Source organism: Harmonia axyridis, chromosome 6 (assembly GCF_914767665.1).
Source record: "Harmonia axyridis chromosome 6, icHarAxyr1.1, whole genome shotgun sequence".
NCBI lineage: Eukaryota > Metazoa > Arthropoda > Insecta > Coleoptera > Coccinellidae > Harmonia > Harmonia axyridis.
In genome coordinates, this window is record NC_059506.1 from 37,435,091 (window position 1) to 37,455,250 (window position 20,160).

Consider the following 20,160-nt stretch of genomic DNA (forward strand, 5'->3'; position numbering starts at 1 on the left):
TCAATAGTCAGTAATGACATACAAAAATAATAATTCCACCAAATGAAACTAGTGGTTTTTCAAAGCGTTTAAAATGAGAATATACAATTCAGTAAGGTCCATATTGAAAATATCATCGGCGCAGTTTCAGAAACATACAGATGCAAAGAAAGTACCGAAATGGGTAATAAACTAATAAATAACGATGGCTGCGCCTCAATACGTACTTGCTTGATAGAAAAATAGCGATAGTAAATATGGTTGCATGTACGTAGGAAAAATAGATAGGTTCGTATTGCTCGCAGATTAATTGAATCGATCCTTATGCTTAAAAAAAAAACAATAAAAAATATGAATGCATCGAAGGCTGCTGTCGGGAAACAATAAAAGACCCTTTTGGGTGTTAAAATAATAAAAGTTTTTGGACAACAAGCGTTTTCTTGCAAATTATCCACATCTGTTGAAATGAAATATTTGAAAGACTATTTATTCTTTCATGATCAAGTAGTAAAGAGAACAACTTTCTTCAAAGCAGGCTGTTTTAGTAGAATTGCTGAATCGGGATATTGGGATTTTGACGAAACAGAAAAGGTGTCGTTTTGTATAGGTAAGTTTTTTGCTGAATTTATCGAAAATATGAGTGCCAGTGATAGTGGAGGCGAAGGAACAAGTCGTGGTCCATTACCGAAGAAAAGAAAGTATTACCAGACCTATAAGAGTGATTGGGAAAAATTATCATTATTTTATATATATTTTAATTTTAAATTGTTACATAAATATATTTCTTTGTTTTTCAATTTTTTTTTATTAATTCGTCAATATTTATCATTAATAAAATATAATTCTATGGACTCAGTGGGTTGGCAGCACTGCCTCATATATTTAACCTTAAACTTTGTGGTACCAAATAATGTGTTAATGCAAGTCTAGTTAGAAATTACTGAATATTTACGGGAAGTGAAGTAAAGTTTTGTTTATAAGGAATAATTTAATTGAAACAGCTATGGGTTATCCAGGTTAGTCTTGTTATTATTTTGGTTATTAAAATTGGTTAAATTTGATATTTCTTAATGAAACGTGTTCGATGAAAAATTAATGTATGTTCTCGGGTTTTCTTATTTTGTTAATTTATACATATTCTGAGGTACAAACATATTATTCACTTTATTTGAACATACATTTTTCTGCAGTAAATCATAATTTTTCTTCATAATGAACAGCAAATTAGTTGTCCTAGCAAATTCACAATTTTAAGCTCTCAACTTGAATGTTTGGTCACATTTTAGAATTCTCCGGCGGTGATAGAAGAAGTGGTGGTTTTGGCAGAGGCGGCGGCGGCCGTGGGGGCCGAGGTAGAGGAGGAGGAGGAGGAGGTGATGATAGAAGAAGTGGTGGCTTCGGCAGAGGAGGTGGCCGAGGAGGCAGGGGTGGAGGAGACCGAAGAAGTGGTGGCTTCGGCAGAGGAGGTGGAGGTAGAGGAGGCGGCGGCGGAAGGCCTAGTTTTGGTAGAGGTGGTGGAGGAGGTAGAGGAGGTGGACGTGGTGGTTTCAAGGGAGGAAACGCAATTAGCATTGAGCCTCACAGACACGCAGGAATATTCATAGCAAGAGGCAAAGAGGATGGTCTATTAACCTTGAACTTGGCACCTGGTTCTGAAGTATACGGAGAAAAGAAGGTTAACGTTGAAGTAAGTTGTTCAAAAGACAAGGAAGTTTGAAAAAAAAATTACCTAAACTGAACATCAGAATGTTAACACTTAAATATTTTTTTACAGAAGGATGGACAGAAAATCGAATACAGAGTATGGAATCCATTCAGGAGCAAATTAGCAGCAGCTATTCTAGGAGGTATCGATGAAGTTTACATACAACCAGGCAGTAAAATCCTTTATTTAGGGGCTTCCTCAGGAACGACTGTATCACATGTATCTGACATCGTTGGACCAGAAGGTAAACAAATTTGATATACATTTTGAATGTTCAAACACATATTTTCATTTGTTCTTATCTAATACTTCATTCTATTCCAGGTTTGGTCTATGCTGTAGAATTTTCACATCGATCAGGAAGAGATCTCCTCAACGTCGCTAAAAAAAGGACAAACATAATTCCCATAATCGAAGACGCAAGGCATCCTCACAAATACAGGATGTTGGTAGGAATAGTAGATACAATATTTGCCGATGTAGCTCAACCTGATCAATCCAGAATTGTCGCTTTGAATGCTCAACATTTCTTGAAGATTGGAGGTCACTTTTTGGTATCTATCAAAGCAAGCTGCGTTGATTCCACAGCTCCAGCAGAACAAATATTCGCATCGGAAGTGAAAAAATTGGCTGCCGACAATTTGAAACCGAAAGAACAGCTCACCTTGGAACCTTACGAGAAGGATCATTGTGTCATCATTGGAACCTACAGGCCTCAATAAACCCCGCACTGATTTTTTAAAACTTTAAGTTGTTTCATTAAAAAACTCTTTTAATCCTCCCCCAGATTTTCTTGATTTGTCTCCATTGAAATCAAGTTGTATGTATTATATATTAGTTCTTCCATGATTGACTTGAAATTGCTAAATCTTTTGTTGACAATTTAAACAAAATTCTTGTGTTGATATTTTGTTGAATAAAAAATAAGAAAATCATAGATCTTTGTTCTATGTCCTATTAGTAGCTAAGAAATAATAGTAAGTGACTATCAGTCAACAGGAAATAAATATAAGAATAGATTTCCCAGTAGATTGTATGTATTATATATTTTATATGTTTAATAAATGAATAATAATTGAGAATCTTTTTGTTTTATTAATTGTGTTTATTGAACATTCAATTTTCTTTAAATTTTTTGGTAGTGGTTTGGCTTTTGTTTCAGTCCAAACTTGCCTTAAAAATAATAATAATAATAATAATAATTTATTGCCATCAATTTTACATGGTTCGTCAATACAGCAATATTAAAATTGTAAACTGAAAAATTCCTCCACTGAATAAAATTCATTTGCAACCAAGAGCCGATTGATAACCTTCCTGAAAGCTCGCTCTGGTAAATTCTTCATATCGTTGGGTATCTTGTTGAACATCTTAGCACTCCAGTAATAAGCAGCAGAATTCTGAGTGTTTTTCCTTCTATGCAAAGGAGTTCTTAGATCATCTCTATGACGTGTGTTGATCATGTGATAATTCCCATTTTTACGCAAGTTGGCGCCACCACGTTGTATGTACAGCAGACACTCTCTGATATAAAGTGATGGAAAGGTGAGTATCCCATATTTTTTAAAAACGGTTCTACAAGAATCTCTACTACCCATTTCATGCATGATACGCATCGCTTTCTTTTGCAATATGAAAACTCTCACAGCATCTGAGGCATTTCCCCACAGTAGAATTCCATACAGCAAGACACTCTGAAAATTGGCAAAGTATGCTGTTCTACACATCTCGTAAGTACCACATTTCCTCAGCTCACGCAACAAATACAGAGATTTAGCAAGTCTATCACAAATATAGTCTATATGTGCAGCCCAATTCAATCTATTGTCTAGGACCACACCCAAGAATTTGGCACTAGCTTGGCTCTGTTTACCACCATATTCCAACTTCACAGTTTTATCTGCATTCAGCTTGAGCGAATTGGCGGCAAACCATGTTTTCACCTCTTCTATGGCTAGTTCTGTTCTGTGGGAAAGTTCATCTTTATTTTTAGATTTCACAATGATGGATGCGTCATCACAGTACAAGCACAAGCAGTTACAATGTTTGATTGTGATGTCATTGATATATATAATAAAAAGTATCGGTCCAAGTACGGATCCCTGGGGTACACCATATTCCACTGCATGTTCCGTAGACGAGACACCATTCAAAAATACTTTTTGGGACCTATTTTTCAAATAGGACTCCAGCAATCTGAGTACAGTTCCTCTAAACCCATGAGCATACAGTTTTTTAAGCAAGATTGTATGAGAGACTGAATCAAACGCTTTGCTCAAGTCAAAGTTGAGCATCTGCATATATTCGCCACTATCCATTCCGTCTATGACCTCATTTATAGCATTCATGAGGGCTGTAGTGGTACTGCGGCCTTTTCTGAATCCATGTTGATTCTCGTTCAATAGTTTGTGCTTTTGCAACCATTTCAACATTCTATTTTTTATAATGGACTCGAAAATTTTTGACAGACAAGGAAGTATTGATATGGGTCTATAATTATCACAGCTCTTCTTGTCTCCTTTTCCTTTATAGACCGGAATTATTTTAGCTAATTTAAGTTCATCCGGAAAGTAACCTTCTCTCAAACACTTATTCACTATTAAGGATATTGGGTTGGCAATTTCTTCACATAGACTTTTCAAAATTTCAGTAGTGACATCGTAAATATCCGCTGTTTTCTTAGATTTCATCGATGATATTATTTTCTTGGCCTCATTTTCTGTACAATCAAAGAAAAAGCAGGATTTTTCATTATTCTTCGGTACGTTTTGCGCAACTTCAACTGGTTCTTGCGTTGTGAATAATTTTTCAGAAATTTTCTTGCCAATGCTAGCAAAATGTTCATTGATTTCTTCAGCTTGTAGTTGTTCATTTATTTCTACTTTCTTATTTTTTGAGTTTTTAGATCTTATCACTTTCCATAATGCCTTTTGCTTATTATCCGCCCTTTTTACAAACTCTTCATTTTTTTCTCTAATTGTTTTATTTATTTCTTTCCTGTACTCGTCCTTGTAGGACTTATAAATTCTAAAAGTAGAATCATCTCCCATTGATGTAGCTACAGTGTAAAGAGCATCCAAGTTTTTCTTCAATTCTTCAATTTTTGGAGTTTTCCATATTTGCTTCTTTCTTTTATTTATCTTAATTTCAGTTTCCCTTACCGGCATTCTAATGTTCAGAATATTCATAAAATGTTCATGGAATGATGAGAATGATTCCACCGCATTTTTTTGTTCGAAGAATCGTCCCCAAGACATTTGTGATAGGTCTTTTTTCAGCATGTCAGTATCAACTTGAGTTATATCTCTCTGTATAATCTTCTTTTTTATTTCAGGTTCCACTTCAGAAGCTGGAAAAGTTAAAATTTGAGCTTGATGATCAGAAACATGTAATTCTTTTGTTGTACTGTGCGAAGATACACAATTTGTGAATATATTATCAATACACGTTTTAGTTGTTTTGCTGATCCTTGATGCTTCAAAAAATTTCCCCTTCACTCCAAACGAATCGCATAAATTCATTACAGATTTACTCTCTTTATTATCAAGCATAAAATTTATATTAAAATCACCGGATATAATTATTCTCTGATTACCAAAATTCTCAGCCAGGAAGAGCAAGACTTCGGTGAACTGACGTAAAAAGACATCCATTGTACCTGTTGGTGATCTATATACTCCTACTACTACAGTGTTAATGTTAGTAATGTACATTCCAGCAAATTCAGCATCTTTCTCAATGGATAAGTCTTTTATCTTATCCAATGTAGTCACTTTCCAGTTCTCTCTCGTTGCTAAAATTATACCACCATGTTTATTAATTTTTCTACAGTATTGACCTCCTATCTTGTAGTTACTCAAACCAATATAATTCAATTGATTTTCCCGTAGCCAAGTTTCTGTTAAGCAGATAATGTCTATGTTATGTTCTACCACTTGTAAGTTCAGTTGATCGACTTTATTCAGTATGGATTGTACATTTAAATTCATAATAGAAAATACTTTACCATTTCGAGAATTAAAATTTTCCTGTGCTAGGTTTTGGGTATCGAAAAAATCTATAAGGCCGCACAATTATATTTTCCGGCCATATATCAGGTTGATTTATTCGATCAATTAACGAATAATTACATCCAAGTTTGAAGGATTTATTTTTACTAGTGTTGGAATCATGCTTTCGTAATTCCTCCACCTCAAACTCTTCATTTGTAAACAAGGACTTCAAATAGTTGTTCAAATTATCACAGGTGGATTCATTTGATGCCCTACCTATGTAGAACCACGCTTTTTTGCAAGCTCCCTTAAAGCATTCCTCATTTACTATTTTAGCTTTACCTTTAATTACATTCCCATGTCCTTTTTTCATAGCAACAGGGTCTCGGCCAGTATTACCATCTCGCCTCTTCACGTCACCTTTCTTCTCCGCCACTGGTTGCATTGTGCGACTGACTTGAGTAGTTTCAGCATACGATGTCGACTTTGATCTACTCCTTTCTCTGTGTAATCCGTCAGTATCAACGTCAATTATTGTTTCTGACTTCTTACTGATATCTTTTATTTTGTTTTTATTAACCTCACTTTTTGAATTTACAGGTTTATATGAATTTTTATCAACATTTCCTTTGCTGAGTACTCCTATTAACATTTCTTGTTCTTCAGTTCTTTTCTCCATTTGGAGTTGAAGCTTTTCCATTAACTTGATAGATGTTACCAAGTTGATATTTTCCATCCGTAGTCTTTGACAGATTTGGTTTGTGCATTCACCATCCTCTTCAGATTCATCGGGAAGTTCCTGGCCATCCACATTCAGTGCTGCACTCAAGGCACTATTTGTTTTTACACTATTTGGTAACTTTTTATTCACTATAAAATCAATTAGTTCGTCCTTTTTCCACTTATTTAACTCGCTATTTAACTGCGCTTTTGACATAGTCGCCATCTTATATCATCAAATTAGTTAACACAAAAAAAAACACACAAAACAACAAAAGACAATATATCCGTATAACGAAATGGTTTATTCTTTAGGACGGTGTCATCAAGTTCAAATTCGATGAGATAAAACTTACCAACGGAAAGATAGAATTGATTTTAAAACAATAAGTAAAAACCTCTTGAAATATTTATAAGTAAATAATTTCACGTTGTTCGATCTTGTGGATTATCCCAACCTAGCTTAGGTTCTTTCGCGACAGCCATGTAGACAAGCGCCCCTTTTCCAGGTATCGGTTTTGTTGCTACATATGTTTTACGATCTCCTGACCATCTGCAAAGAAACTGATTGGCCCCCGTCTCAGTTTGATCAGCAAACTAGAAGGAAAATTCATTTTCAGTACAAGTTATGAATGAACAAAAAGGAAACCTTCATCGTGTTATTTTAATTGTCGATCTTTGTCTTTCATTATTTTTATCGGTTGTTGTTGAATTTATCATATTTGGAATAGTTACCTTAGCATCGAATTGTGGAAAGCCATGATGCTCAGCAGTATGAGTGAGACCCCAAGTGCCCTTATTCATAACGCTCAACAGATATCTAAAAAAGTGGTTTCTGTTTCTTTTAACTGCAGGTTCCTTAGATTTCAACTGCATCAGTTTCATGATCCATTTTCTACATATGTTCTTCTCTGAAAGAACGCAAAATTTTCATAAATTTCCTTCGTTATTTTCTATTACTAGAGGAAAATTGTTAACGTTTGAAATGAAGCAGATAATGTTCGGGCAAAACAAAGATTATGGTGAACTTTTTCAAAATCTATAAGGGAAAAACCTACCTGCTTCTGTTGGTATTTTCGACATCAATGCTTTCGCTAGTTTCAAATTGTTATGAAATTCCTCATCATAAATGTCTGTCTGTTTGGGGGTATCATTTTCTTCAGCCATTTTCCGCTGGCACAAACAAAAATTTGGACATGTGAAGATATTAATTATCAGAATATAGACATGTATATTGAAATTATTTGATAAGTTATGTCAAATTCAAGACATCTAAGTTACTAGATTTCAGATTTTAACTGAACTTTTTTTAACTCAATTTTACTTAAGACGTAATTTTTTAAATGTTTTCCTTAAAATTTGGGGCTTTTTAGAATTAATTAAGGACCATAATGAAATAAAACTTGTGAATCTATCATCTTTATTTTATTTACAATTTCTCTGCATCAGTACAAATATAAAATACTTCATTCTCTATCTAACTTATAGATAAAGTGAAATACTGACTTTTTCAAACACTTAACTCCAAAATATAAACTAAATATTTATATCTTAGGAACTAATTTACATAAATCCTTAAAATTAATGTATTGTTTATATACAAGTTTCTTATTGAATAAACTCGATTATCGACAAAAAAAAATCTTTACACAGAGATAAACGCATGTAAAATGGTTCCAAATGCATGTCCCCATGCATTAGTCACTTCTAACGTCGCTTTCTTCCACTGCTTTTACCGCCCCCTTTACCTTTTCTCTGTCCACCACTTTTAGGCTTTTTACCTTTGGCACTCTTAGGTCCTTGGGAATTACTTTTCATACCTTTACTTCTTTTACGCTGAGGAGCAGAATCATCCATAGAACTGAAAAAAATAACAGGTTAGAGAGGACAAAAACTCTAAATGCAAAATGATCCTTATAAAAAGCAGAATTGTATATAAACAATGAATACAAACTCTCAAGTTGTACTTACGATGATTGTTCAGTGTGAATGTGTTTAGAAACTGCTTTTTCTATATCAAGTTTAGGTCTCTTATTAAGAACAGAATTGACGATAGTTAAATTCATATTCTTTTCTTCTTCTGCGGTAGCCGGAGGCAATTTTCTTTTCCTTGAGGTTGCACCTGGTGTAATTGAGGCAATACCTCTTGCTTCTTTTTCTTTTGGTAATTTATCTTGGAACTTACCAACACTGGCAGTTGATGATTTTGCAACAGTAATAGCAGCTTGTATCTGAAATAAACAAGATTCAACTTGAATTGAAGGAGAATTTCCATAAACAGAAAGTTTTAACTTACCTCCTTTGATGATGATTTGTCAGGGTCTATGATTCCGAATCTAGGCACCTTAACATTCCTAGCTTTAGCTATATTCCTCATTCTCTGCAATTCATTTTTAGCTATTCTTTCACTTTTAGCTTCAATCTTCTTGGCAAACTGATCTTCCATAGGATCAGCATTGGCTGGTACTTCTAGAACCCAATCCTTTTCCTTTTCGGCTAGAACTTTTTTGAATCCAAATCGTGGTACCCATTTTTTCAACTGTTCATCCCATGTCAATTTAGATTTTTTCTTCTTCTGAATTCCCTTGTCTTTAGCAAACTGTTCCCATTTTGTGAGAGATCTAGGTTTTGGTACGGGTTTACTTCTGGGAAGAATATACTTTGGAGCTGGTAATTTTGCAACAATGGCTTCTTCAACTCTTTCAGTAGGAAGGTCCCATACTTTATTAAAAAGTAGTTGGACATTATCTCTTGCTAAATTCAACAAATAATCATTGGCATTTCTCCTGAAAAAATATATATGTAAAAATTGTTTGAGCTATTGTTTTCATTGAACTTACTTGAAACTTTGTGAATCCAAAACGTTAGGATCGGAAACTAAGAGTGTTCCAGCATCTATATCCACCTCCAAATGTTTATGAACGTCGATAGATTTATATTTTTGTGCATCTTTTTCTATTATTTCAGCGAGATTAACCATTTTGATTCAGTTGAATATCATGCATGCCACAAATTATAATAAAAACTCGTAACCCAACCTAAAATTCAGAAGGTTACACGTGCTGGAGGAATAATATAAAATGTCCCTAAAGTTCCACTTTCCCCTAAAACCACAGAATATTATTCTAGTTTTTTTGTTGATTTCAGAAAACAGAAACTCCTGAATTCACCTTGAAATTCTGGATAGAAGATTTAAATCAACAATTAAATAAATATTATATAGTGATGGACAAGTATTCGAATATTTATAGAAAGATTTGTTATAGTTGTTTGTGTTGACCAAGACCACCTGACGTGAAAATATAATTTTAGCGTTCTGTGCATAGATTAACGAAGAATAGTTCTGTGTTCGTAAAAAGTTGAAACTTATTAGAAGACATAAGATTTTTATAAATACTGTTTTGCCCCATTACTCTTAAGAAATTTGGTTACTTTAGAAGGGATTTCTTGGATTTTAAGGATATTCTTAGTACTTCACTCGATTCCAATGGCATTTTTATATCTCATTCATATCAAATAAGATTAAGTAAACATATAAACTTATTGTTCAAAACTACACGCAAGTAAACAAATGAAATTGGAAACATTTAGTAATTTTACTTGGTCCAAAATAATCCAATGCCTTGGTATTTTCTTTTTGTATTTTTAGTAGGAGTACATTATTGGGTTATTCATTTTAAATAATCTCAATACATAAATTCAAAAAAACTTTATTGAAACATTTTCAAATATTAATAAAAAGAGTTAAAGGACAGTGGTCTGAACCAAATACTTTATCATGAATAACATTATCACACACTTTATTCTTTATACGTTCCGACACAAGGAAATAGTCTAATCTCCAACCAATATTTTTCTTCCGTGCACTACTCATGTAGCTCCAGAAAGTGTAGCTATCCTTCTGATCTGGATAAAGGGCCCTGAAAGTATCTACGAAACCAACTTCTAAGAAATCAGTCATTCCTTCTCTTTCCTGCGGAGTGAAACCGGCATTTTTAGTATTTGTTTTAGGATTTGTTAGATCGATTTCGCTATGAGCTACATTCATATCCCCACATATTATGACTGGCTTCTTCTCATCAAGTTCTTTTATGAAACCTTTGAAGGCCTCATTCCAATTGAGGCGTTTATCCAAGGTCACAAGTTTTCTCCCTGCAAACATCAAATCCAGAAAAAAAAATTGATGATTTAAGTATAGCAAACATTTATATTTCTGTTTTTTATAATATGAAAACAACAAACCTGCATTTGGAACATAAACTGTTACTAAATAGAATTTTTCATATTCTGCTGTAATACATCTACCATCTTCATCTTGATCTTCATCACCAATTCCGTAAGAGACTTCAATGGGTTCTTTCTTAGTTAGCAAGCCAACACCTGCGTAACCGTTTTTACTGCTACTGCACCAATACTTTTTATATCCTTCAAACTCAGCGATTTCATCTGGTATAGAATCTTCATTACACTTAGTTTCCTGAAATTTGAATATGATTTTGAATATTAAATATCAAAGAGGTTCATTTTACAATAAAAAAAATATTAAAACCAGTGTACTAACTTGCAGACAAAGAATATCAGGTGAATCATACTTCAATATATTCAAGCCATCCTTTTTCAACCAGGCCCTCATACCATCAACATTCCAGGAGGTTATTTTGAAATTTCCTTTTTGACCATCACCATTCTTTTTGTTACATTTAAAATCAATTTGTTCCCAATCTGTTTCTGTATTATTGATGCCTTCTGGTTTGTTCTCTTTGACAGCTGTTTCTTTCTTTTTCTTCGGTGCTTTTTCAGTAGGTTTCTCTTTCACATCTTTTTTAACAGTTTTTTTTTTAGGTGGTTCATCGGAACCTTCTGCATCAGGCTTGTCTTTGGTCTTTCCTAGTTTTCTTTTCCTTGGCTCAACTTCACTCTCTGCAATAATAACTATTGTAACTATTTAAGTGATAAAAGAAAATTTTTCAACGCTGTTTACCTTTTTCTTCTTTGGGCTCTTTTGTTGTTTTCTTCGGTCCTGCTTTAGGTTTTGTCTTCTTCTCTTTAATGGTTTCAGTGTTTGTTTCAGCTTTAATTTTTTCTTCAGTAGCCTTCTTGGATTTAGGCTTCTTTTCATCTACACTCTTGGCACTTGCTTTTGTTTTTTCTTAAATTGAAATATTTTATTATTAAAATGAAATATTATTTAGTCATTAATAATTATGGGAATATCCCATACCGAAATTAATAGATGATTTATTCAGTATATAGAAAATTCTTTCAATTTCCAAGTAGCATTGCAACCTATTTGATAGAAAGCTAAACATGTATTTATTTGAAAACTTTTCATGTTAAAAATTACCTTTTTTAGGTTCGGCTCCTTTCTTCTGCTTTTTAGGAGTGTTTCCCACAACTGAAATAAATTATTAGTAAATAGACTAAATTTTATCTAATTATCAATTTAATTCAAATCACCTTCTTCATCTGTTCCATTTTTCTTGGAATCACCTATTTCAGATTGATGAGCATCTTTTGTATCTTCATCTTTAGAAGCCTAGAAAATCAGTTAGAAAACAATCAAGTATATACAAGGTGTCATAAAAGCAAAAAAAAATTATGGTTAGTTGAGGAATATACCAAAGTTGTTCAAAGCACCTTCTGATATAAACCTTTCTCACAATTTGTATTTGGAGAACGTGAGAATCAATCCTCTTTTTTCTTTTGGGACACTTTGTATTGTAATAAATAATAGGAATATTTTTAAAATTTGCAATATCTTAATTTACTTTTAAAATAATAATACTTACGACTGTCTTCGAGTTGGCAGGTCTCTTTTTAGGAGGCATTGTGTTACTTGATGAAAATTTACTGAAATAAACAATTTTTTATAGCATTCCTTTCGAATTAATGAATTATCCAGTGTTAATATTATAACCTTTTAAAAATTGATTATACCAAGTAATATTAAATATTGATGGAAACGCACCTCAAAGGTGAATCTGCAAGTGCGAAAAAGGTGGGAACATATCCCCTTTGCAGCAACCCTCTTTTTATTCTTAAATAATATTTCAAATGGGAAAACCGTTGGTAAAAGGCGGGAAACAACAAATTACAATGGATAATTTTCCATAACATTAAAAATTGTGTTGGAATCATAGAATCCTACTTTCTCTACTATTTCAAAGATTTTCTCAGGGGTAGGAAAAATCCTCCAATGAAATATTCTTTATTTGATGGAGATGGTATTATATATTTTAATAATCGGTTGTGTAGTCTGTTATTTGTAATCAGTAAGCTGCAGTTTAAGAATCCTAGATCAAAAAATAACGAACTTCAAAAGCGAGAACATAAAAATCTTAAAACGAGCAATCTTCTTTGACATCTCATATCATATGTCGTTCATGACATTAATTCGATTCTGTCAATGAGCATCTAACCTTTCTTTCTCATTCCTTCCACGTTTCTAGTGTGAGGTGTTTCCGTTGTGCTCCCTGATTTAATCCAATAATAATTAATTTAAAATGGCTTTCACCAGTTTGAAAAATGATAAAGAATTGAAAGCTTTCAACACTTTCCTCGAAAACAAGAGTTATGTTTCTGGGTGAGTGGAAGTAACATTTAAAATTAATGGAATATTCAATATGTTCTAAAAATGCAACTTCAATAATTTACAGGAAATCTATCTTATTAGAATGTGTAATCTTTTAAAGATTTAAGTATCTCTTTCTTGAATTATTCATAATTCTCACTATCAGAATCAGCAATTTTTATTAAAATTATGCTTAGCTGTATTCAAACCATAGAAAATTAACTAGAAAATCTTTTGTTCTGCAAAGCGGCATTTTGAAATGAAAATGTAGAAATTATTTACTTTTTTAAATAGGGCTGCCATCAACTTAATTTTTGATTAAATATTAGATATTTATGCCGAAAATTATTTTATTCACAGATATTCTGTATCCAAGGCTGACTTTGACACACTGAAACTCTTGGCTAAGGCACCTGAAGCAAGTTACGCCCACGTTCTCCGTTGGTACAATCACATTAAATCTTTCGAGGAAGATAAATCTGCACCAGCATGCCCCATGAAAACCGCCACAACAACCACAGCACCTAAGAAACAGGAAACCAAGGAAGAAGACGATGATGTCGATCTCTTTGGTTCAGACGATGAGGAGGAATCAGAAGATGCACAACGTATCAGGGAAGAAAGGTTAAAGGCATACAATGAGAAGAAATCTAAGAAACCCGAACTTATTGCCAAATCTTCCATCGTTCTTGATGTTAAACCCTGGGACGATGAGACTGACATGAAAGCAATGGAAAAACAAGTTCGTACTATTGAAATGGATGGACTTGTTTGGGGGGCCTCAAAACTTGTACCAGTCGGTTACGGTATAAACAAATTACAAATTATGTGTGTTGTTGAAGATGCCAAGGTTTCAGTTGATCTTTTGACAGAAACCATTCAAGATTTTGAAGATTTTGTCCAATCTGTTGATATTGCCGCTTTTAACAAGATTTAAGTTTGTGAAATGATTTTGCAATAAAGTATCTTCTTTTAATTTGTTTTTAATTTCCATTTTGCCAACCAGTGAAATTATTTTTGAAAATTATATTTCCACCTCCTAAATTTTTATACTGTAATAAAATTATCATGTCCCAAATATGGTTTCTTGATCGAAATAGTTTGATATTAAAAAAAAGTATTCTTCGTACAGAAGTAAAAAATATATTAATTTTGTGTTTTTAGTCTCATAGGAATGACTATCATAGAATACTAAGCAGTCATAGACAGGGATCTAATTAATTTTTGGAGATCATAGAAAAGTAGTAAATAGAGAAAATCGCTGACTTACAATTTTGAAGTTTTCATAAACGAACTGAAAATTCAATTTTTGAAAGAATGTATTTCATGAAGAATGAATGACGATACGAGTTATACTAACTTGCAAACTGCATGGACTTCCAAACGCTACTACGAAGTGGGACTCATAGGATTCATCCTTGGTGTTAGCAACAATCTATATCTATTCAACAACATAAAAATCCTCGGTGCTGGATTTATTGGGCCCTGTTTTTTCTTTTTCTTGATAGTGGGTATACCTTTGGTGATTTTGGAATTGAGTTTAAGTCAGTATGGACAAAAAGGAATGATACGAATTTGGGCTTTATGCCCAATACAAAAAGGAATGGGCTATCTCTGTTTATTATATTTATTGACAATGTTAGTGGAAGAACTGAGCGCACTATCTTATCTTGCTAGATACATCATTAATTCTTTTTCTTCGCAATCAGGTAAGGAGATGCAAAAATTTATAATTCTTTAAAATTGTCATTTCCCATGGAAATTGAATGAAAAAATTACGTCCAGAGCTTTTACCGAACTAATCAAGGAATCTAATAAGAAAAATGTCATTATTATTATTAATTTCGCAAGAATTTCAAGTGAAATATTTTCAGGGTGGGATTCTTGCAATAACTATTGGAACACGGAGTTCTGTTTCACATTAGAAACGAATGTTTCAAGAAGACTAGATTGCTACGACGCCATTGGAAAATACAATTGCGATAAAGCTGTATGGCAAAGCAGCCATTGTCAATACTGGTGGAATGTGGTTCAAAACATCGATATGGGTACAAGAAAAATGCCATTCAAAAAATGAATTCTACCCTTAATCTGATCGGTAATTGAATTTTTTTTCCTTTCAGGATTATTTCAGTGGAAATCCATAGGTTATTGTTTTGGGGTTACTTTAATTGCATTCGCGTTCACATTCAAAGGCATAGTGGTCATTGAAAAAGTGGTGTATTGGTCTTTGGTATTTGCAGCAATTGAATTCACCATTTTGCTTTACTGCTCTTTCATACAGCACGGTTCTGGTAAAGGCCTTGTATACCTGTTTCACTGGGACTGGAAGTTGTTCAAGAAGAAGTCTACTTGGATAATTTGCATCAAGTATGTTATTAACTCGATAGGACTAGGTTCCGGTGAGAATATTTAATTTTTCCACATTTGAATCAATAAGCCAGCTCTATGTTTGCACCATAGACATTGGTAACCATAGAGTAAAATTGTAATTTTATTCTTCCAGGAGGACTCAGAACTTTGGGCGCTCAGAATAAGTTCAGGGGACATTCTTATATGAACTCCATGATGTTGATTCTGGTGACTATGACAGTCACTGTTCTTTACTATTTACTCTACCTCAGTCTCTGTGGAAATCTCAGCTATTTTTCAAACCAGACCATAGAGGAAATAATGAGAGATGAGGAACCAGAATTTTGGTCCAAAGTTCCCAGGATGCTGCAGCGATTGGGCGGACCGAAGAGACTGTGGCAATGCATTTTTTATTCCCAAGTTTTCCTAATTCGTAGGTACTTCCCTGGGTTATGATCTTCCGTGATTTAAAAAATTGTCAATTTCCAGTGTTCTCGAAGTGCATATTGGTCACTTTCGTCATGGTTCGAACGGTATTCAATAGATTTCCAATGGCTGAGAACTATTTCGTAATAACCAGCAGCGTGGTGTACGCGTGTGCTTTCATATGCTGCGCCCCTATGTTTACAGTGTTCGGCACTTTCCTTCTAAAGCAGCTCACATGGATAGCTTGCAGAGGGCCCATGATTTTACTCATGAATTTTATCCAAAATACTGTTATCCTGTACGTCTACGGACTGACAACGGTGGTAGACGATTTGCACTTTATGCTGGGTTTCCGATTGGCCTTCTACTGGCAGATATTACTATTTCTGTCGCCGGTAATTCTATGCATAATGTGGATCACGAGTTTGTGGGATTTCTATCACTGGTTGAAAGTAATTTATTTAACCGTCGCAGAAAAATTGGTTAGTAGGTCGCTCTATTGAATATGAAACAACAGGAAGGAGCATCGGCTGAAATAAGTGGGACCAGAAAAAGTTTTGAACATGGCGGGAGTCACAAAAACTGAGAATGTTGCAAAAAATCTGTGGAATGTTATACCCGAATTTTTATTTGTTGCTGTAAGAGAGTTGCCACAAGGTGCGCAATTATATATTAGGCCAATTGGAATGTCCCCGGTCCGATGGTCAGATGGCGGTGCTAGTATTACATCCATATGATTTTTAGTTAGTACCAACCTTCAAAAAATACGTGTCAAAATTTGACAGCAGTCCGAGCTTTAGTTTGTGAGATATTGTGTTGTGAGTGTAGCTACTTTTGTTATTTGAAAAAAGATCGGAAAAAAATTACGTGTGCTGATAAAATGTTACTTTTTGAAGGGAACAAATACAGTTGAAGCAAAATCTTAGCTTTATGTAGATTTTCCGGGGTCTGGACCAGGAAAATCAACCATCATTGATTGGTATGCTAAAATTAAACGTGGTGAAATGAGCACCAAAGACGGCGAACGCAGTAGACGCCCAAAAGAGGCTGTCACCGACGAAAAAAATCAAAAGTCACAAAATAATTTTGAATGACCGTAAAGTAAAGTTGATCGAGATAGCAGACATTGTGAAGATATCATCTGAACGTATACATCATATCATTCACGAATATTTGTACATGAGAAAGCTGTGTGCAAAAAGGGTGCCGCGCGAGCTCACAATCGATCAAAAGCAACAACGTGTTAATGATTCTGAGCAGTGTTTGAAGCTGTTTAAGTACAATAAACCTGAATTTTTGCGTCGATATGTGACAATGGATGAAACATGGCTCCATCATTTCACTCCGTAGTTCAATCGACAGTCAGCTGAGTGAACTGCACACTGCAACTATGTTGAATAATAAAATCGGATTTTACCAAAAAATATGTTTTACTATGGTAGACCGGGGATTTATCAATTGGTCTGTTAGATAGAGAAACAAGATGATTTGATGCTCCGCTTTGTTCTGGTAACAGCTACGGCGTGTTTCTTCTTGTTTGTTTTATATTCAAAGAGGAAAACAAAGATTTTGTTGCTTTATTGTGCGGTTACGGCTATCTTTAATAATTCATATCTCATTTTTTAGATCATGAACGCGGCTGCTTATTCACCTCTTTTCATAAGTATAGGCTATCCAATTTGGTACATGAGATGGATGATATGGAGGTGCAAATTTGAAAATGTTTTGAGACCTAGTGATAATTGGTATCTAAGTGATCCAATCTTGAGAAAAAGTCGTCAAATGTTCTCAGCCATGAGTATGACTAAAGAGTACCTATATCGACAAACGAAGAAACAGGAAAAAGCCGCTTATGATATTGATATTGACGAAACTATTGATGAAGAGGCAGCTTAATCATCAAATTGTAATACATTTATTGATTGGAAATATATTCTCCGCTGTAAAAAACATATTTTCATTTTGGTTCTAAAAGAAAGAGTAATACTTCTATGATTCGTAGGCAGATTCTATGTTCTATGATTCAATGGTTTTTAAGTTCTTCCTTGCCCTGTGTGCCCTTTACTTTCGTGTTTCGTAAACTACCCCTATCGTACTATCCACGAGGTAGTTCCGGTACTTTATCAATTTTACACTCATTCCCGAACTTATTTCATAAATTTACACAATATGTCAACGCGATCTAATGTCAAGGAACTCTATGACGAGTTGCGTCGTAGAGGTGGGAGTACTTCATTAAATTTATCGATCCGCTACGAAACACAGAACGCTGATCTTAGGTGACTGTGATTGTACTGCCGACGCTAGAATAAGGTGAGTAACTATCTATTACATAATTAGTCGCAAAATTGGCTCAGCCTCATTTCAATTCGCATTCATACCTTATTTTATCAATTATTATATTTGTCTCAGAAAGCTTACCTTATGTTTCTTGAATTGATCTGTAAAATCTTGTGGAAAATCCTAGATGGCTATCGTCGTTCATGTGACTCACATTCGTTTGCCCTGAACTCTTTGAATTAAGTTTCCTTTATTTTCCCTTTCTATTGTATAAGATGGCCTTGATCTAATTATCAAGTGGTCGATTTTCCAGATCTATTTTTAAGATCCAGGGTGTCATTTCCTTGTTGCATATCGCCAACTGCATTTCCTATTGACCTATGACACATCACACTTGAGAAACATATGATTATTATCTATCGATAAGATAACGACGATAACTGCTTTTTAATTCCTTTATGGATTTCCAGGAATTTGAATGATGTAACAGGGTCCAAGTTCTATGGAATGCCCTAATGATATCTGCGGTTAAACCTTAACCTTCAAAATTACGCATGGCTTGCGCACAGAGCTTAACACGTTGTCGTTTTCTACTTGTGGTCATTGGGAATAGCCCTAACTATATTAGTTTTAACTAGTATTAATTTAAATATATCCTTATGAGCGGTTCTAACTCATTTTAATCTTGATTGAATGATAGGTATAAAAATTTTTATCCAGTGGATTTGACAAAAGAATAGTAATCTTGATTTTCTAAGTATTTTTTTCGCACTATGGTATCTCCTAGATCTACGTTAATGTACATTTAGGTCGTAAACGGTGCAAAATAATTTGGGACATAGGCATAGTTGGCTGTACGAGCATAAATTTCGTAGAGCCTGGTATAAAAGCCCGTACAATATAATACATTAAATAAAAGTTTCGTATTGTGTAATATGTTGCAAATTTGTTACCTTTGTTATTTTTTCGCAGAAGACCAAGATGGGAATTCCAGCTGGAGATGCGGAAAAAGGCAAAAAGCTCTTCGTGAGTAGATGTGCACAGTGCCATACTGTAGAAAGCGGTGGCAAGCACAAAGTGGGTCCCAATTTACACGGACTTATCGGTAGAAAAACTGGACAAGCTCCTGGATTTTCATACACAGACGCCAACAAAGCTAAAGGTCAGTTCGAAGTATTTTTGGTATCAGCTTGCACTATGGTATCTCCCAAATCTACGTTAATGTACATTTGGGTCGAAACTGTGCTATATCAAGTTTGGGCTGTCTGCATAGTTGGCTGATCAATTTTCGATGTTGTAGAGCCTGGATAAAGCCCAAACAATCACTTGATTATTTTCTCATCTCATAATTCTCACAAAATTAAATTAGTCTTTTTAAAGCCTAACTCATTTCCAATTTTTATTTTATCTCAGGAATCACCTGGAATGAAGACACATTATTCATCTACCTCAAGGACCCCAAGAAGTACATCCCTGGAACCAAGATGGTTTTCGCCGGACTGAAGAAAGAGAACGAAAGAGCAGATCTTATAGCCTACTTGAAGGAGGCAACGAAGTAAATTCGTTACATTGTGAATTTTCAAGAACCTCAATAGTGAAGGGCCGAGACTGCCTTATGTGATAATTTTAGGCGTTTCGGAATTGTTCTTCGATACCTTTATTATTCACTTAATGACAGTTTTTGTCCATGTCATAGTGAAATAATTTGTACAAATTAGATGAAATTTTAACTTATTCCTAATTTTAAAATATACTTTTAATCGATTATAGTTGCTTCATTTTTTTTTCTGTTCAATTAAAACGCTGGTATGACGAAGATAATGAGGTTTTTTATTGCTCATATGCCATTGTTGAATGAAGAAATGCCGTCAGATCTCAGATGGTTTGAATTTTTAAACCCTAATCCCTTATTATAAATTCTTAAATTGAAATACAAAAAATTCTGATTCCACTGGTCTTACATGCTGGTACTGACACTTTTTTTGTTTGAAATGATAAAGAATTTTATCTGTACCTCTGTTCTTTTTCTTCATAAATATAGAATCTTTTAATTTTTTCTTTCGAAAAGTAAATTGAAGATATATTTCACCTTCAGATAAACAAATATATTGAGAATTACTTAATTCTAATGTACC

At 34.0% G+C, this 20,160-nt stretch overlaps 7 protein-coding genes across 8 annotated transcripts; 4 read left to right on the plus strand and 3 right to left on the minus strand.

The window, feature by feature from the left end:
• The first annotated feature begins 832 nt into the window (after positions 1-832).
• On the plus strand, positions 833-2,766 carry LOC123681820 (rRNA 2'-O-methyltransferase fibrillarin-like). The gene is made up of 4 exons (XM_045620122.1): positions 833-995; positions 1,266-1,666; positions 1,754-1,928; positions 2,009-2,766. Exons 1-4 carry the CDS (start codon positions 983-985, stop codon positions 2,404-2,406), a joined length of 987 nt encoding a protein of 328 aa, XP_045476078.1. The 5' UTR covers positions 833-982; the 3' UTR covers positions 2,407-2,766.
• Positions 2,767-6,682: 3,916 nt separating this feature from the next.
• LOC123681821 lies at positions 6,683-7,653 on the minus strand. The gene is made up of 3 exons (XM_045620123.1): positions 7,455-7,653; positions 7,132-7,307; positions 6,683-6,993 (listed from the first exon to the last, which is right to left on the minus strand). Exons 1-3 carry the CDS (start codon positions 7,561-7,563, stop codon positions 6,823-6,825), a joined length of 456 nt encoding a protein of 151 aa, XP_045476079.1. The 5' UTR covers positions 7,564-7,653; the 3' UTR covers positions 6,683-6,822.
• A 146-nt stretch (positions 7,654-7,799) lies between these two features.
• Positions 7,800-9,471, minus strand: LOC123681822 (ribosome biogenesis regulatory protein homolog). The gene is made up of 4 exons (XM_045620124.1): positions 9,237-9,471; positions 8,693-9,182; positions 8,368-8,627; positions 7,800-8,257 (listed from the first exon to the last, which is right to left on the minus strand). Exons 1-4 carry the CDS (start codon positions 9,374-9,376, stop codon positions 8,104-8,106), a joined length of 1,044 nt encoding a protein of 347 aa, XP_045476080.1. The 5' UTR covers positions 9,377-9,471; the 3' UTR covers positions 7,800-8,103.
• Positions 9,472-10,090: 619 nt separating this feature from the next.
• On the minus strand, positions 10,091-18,187 carry LOC123681825 (exodeoxyribonuclease-like). 2 transcript variants are annotated; one of them, XM_045620127.1, is made up of 8 exons: positions 18,167-18,187; positions 12,186-12,246; positions 11,854-11,932; positions 11,741-11,791; positions 11,378-11,545; positions 10,958-11,316; positions 10,639-10,873; positions 10,091-10,548 (listed from the first exon to the last, which is right to left on the minus strand). In XM_045620127.1, exons 2-8 carry the CDS (start codon positions 12,222-12,224, stop codon positions 10,121-10,123), a joined length of 1,359 nt encoding a protein of 452 aa, XP_045476083.1. In that variant the 5' UTR covers positions 12,225-12,246; positions 18,167-18,187; the 3' UTR covers positions 10,091-10,120. The 2 variants fall into 2 exon arrangements, with proteins under 2 accessions (XP_045476083.1, XP_045476082.1); XM_045620126.1 differs by lacking the exon at positions 18,167-18,187 and adding an exon at positions 12,365-12,548.
• Positions 12,787-13,943, plus strand: LOC123681826 (elongation factor 1-beta'-like). The gene is made up of 2 exons (XM_045620129.1): positions 12,787-12,979; positions 13,328-13,943. Exons 1-2 carry the CDS (start codon positions 12,900-12,902, stop codon positions 13,902-13,904), a joined length of 657 nt encoding a protein of 218 aa, XP_045476085.1. The 5' UTR covers positions 12,787-12,899; the 3' UTR covers positions 13,905-13,943.
• On the plus strand, positions 14,214-17,764 carry LOC123681824 (sodium- and chloride-dependent creatine transporter 1-like). The gene is made up of 6 exons (XM_045620125.1): positions 14,214-14,676; positions 14,842-15,015; positions 15,091-15,369; positions 15,474-15,752; positions 15,809-16,227; positions 17,372-17,764. The coding sequence occupies exons 1-6, from the start codon at positions 14,301-14,303 to the stop codon at positions 17,639-17,641; spliced, it is 1,797 nt and encodes a 598-aa protein (XP_045476081.1). The 5' UTR covers positions 14,214-14,300; the 3' UTR covers positions 17,642-17,764.
• On the plus strand, positions 17,902-19,790 carry LOC123681827 (cytochrome c). The gene is made up of 3 exons (XM_045620130.1): positions 17,902-18,058; positions 18,998-19,187; positions 19,439-19,790. The coding sequence occupies exons 2-3, from the start codon at positions 19,007-19,009 to the stop codon at positions 19,582-19,584; spliced, it is 327 nt and encodes a 108-aa protein (XP_045476086.1). The 5' UTR covers positions 17,902-18,058; positions 18,998-19,006; the 3' UTR covers positions 19,585-19,790.
• Positions 19,791-20,160: the final 370 nt, after the last annotated feature.

Excerpts from the sequence above, each read along its gene's own strand:
- LOC123681825 (XM_045620126.1), bottom strand. The coding sequence starts at position 12,534 with ATGATTCCAACACAATTTTTAATGTTATGGAAAATTATCCATTGTAAT. Across the intron at positions 11,317-11,377 it reads AGAGCCCAAAGAAGAAAAAG|AGAGTGAAGTTGAGCCAAGG; the intron begins GTAAACAGCGTT and ends TTATTATTGCAG. Across the intron at positions 10,874-10,957 it reads CTGATATTCTTTGTCTGCAA|GAAACTAAGTGTAATGAAGA; the intron begins GTTAGTACACTG and ends TTCAAATTTCAG.
- LOC123681824 (XM_045620125.1), top strand. The coding sequence starts at position 14,301 with ATGAATGACGATACGAGTTATACTAACTTGCAAACTGCATGGACTTCC. Across the intron at positions 14,677-14,841 it reads TTCTTTTTCTTCGCAATCAG|GGTGGGATTCTTGCAATAAC; the intron begins GTAAGGAGATGC and ends AAATATTTTCAG. Across the intron at positions 15,753-15,808 it reads TTCCCAAGTTTTCCTAATTC|TGTTCTCGAAGTGCATATTG; the intron begins GTAGGTACTTCC and ends GTCAATTTCCAG.
- LOC123681827 (XM_045620130.1), top strand. The coding sequence starts at position 19,007 with ATGGGAATTCCAGCTGGAGATGCGGAAAAAGGCAAAAAGCTCTTCGTG. Across the intron at positions 19,188-19,438 it reads AGACGCCAACAAAGCTAAAG|GAATCACCTGGAATGAAGAC; the intron begins GTCAGTTCGAAG and ends ATTTTATCTCAG.
- LOC123681826 (XM_045620129.1), top strand. The coding sequence starts at position 12,900 with ATGGCTTTCACCAGTTTGAAAAATGATAAAGAATTGAAAGCTTTCAAC. Across the intron at positions 12,980-13,327 it reads AACAAGAGTTATGTTTCTGG|ATATTCTGTATCCAAGGCTG; the intron begins GTGAGTGGAAGT and ends TTTTATTCACAG.
- LOC123681822 (XM_045620124.1), bottom strand. The coding sequence starts at position 9,376 with ATGGTTAATCTCGCTGAAATAATAGAAAAAGATGCACAAAAATATAAA. Across the intron at positions 8,628-8,692 it reads ACAAATCATCATCAAAGGAG|ATACAAGCTGCTATTACTGT; the intron begins GTAAGTTAAAAC and ends TGTTTATTTCAG. Across the intron at positions 8,258-8,367 it reads ATTCACACTGAACAATCATC|TTCTATGGATGATTCTGCTC; the intron begins GTAAGTACAACT and ends TATTTTTTTCAG.
- LOC123681821 (XM_045620123.1), bottom strand. The coding sequence starts at position 7,563 with ATGGCTGAAGAAAATGATACCCCCAAACAGACAGACATTTATGATGAG. Across the intron at positions 7,308-7,454 it reads GAAAATACCAACAGAAGCAG|AGAAGAACATATGTAGAAAA; the intron begins GTAGGTTTTTCC and ends GCGTTCTTTCAG. Across the intron at positions 6,994-7,131 it reads TTCCACAATTCGATGCTAAG|TTTGCTGATCAAACTGAGAC; the intron begins GTAACTATTCCA and ends TTTTCCTTCTAG.
- LOC123681820 (XM_045620122.1), top strand. Across the intron at positions 1,667-1,753 it reads AAAAGAAGGTTAACGTTGAA|AAGGATGGACAGAAAATCGA; the intron begins GTAAGTTGTTCA and ends ATTTTTTTACAG. Across the intron at positions 1,929-2,008 it reads TGACATCGTTGGACCAGAAG|GTTTGGTCTATGCTGTAGAA; the intron begins GTAAACAAATTT and ends ATTCTATTCCAG.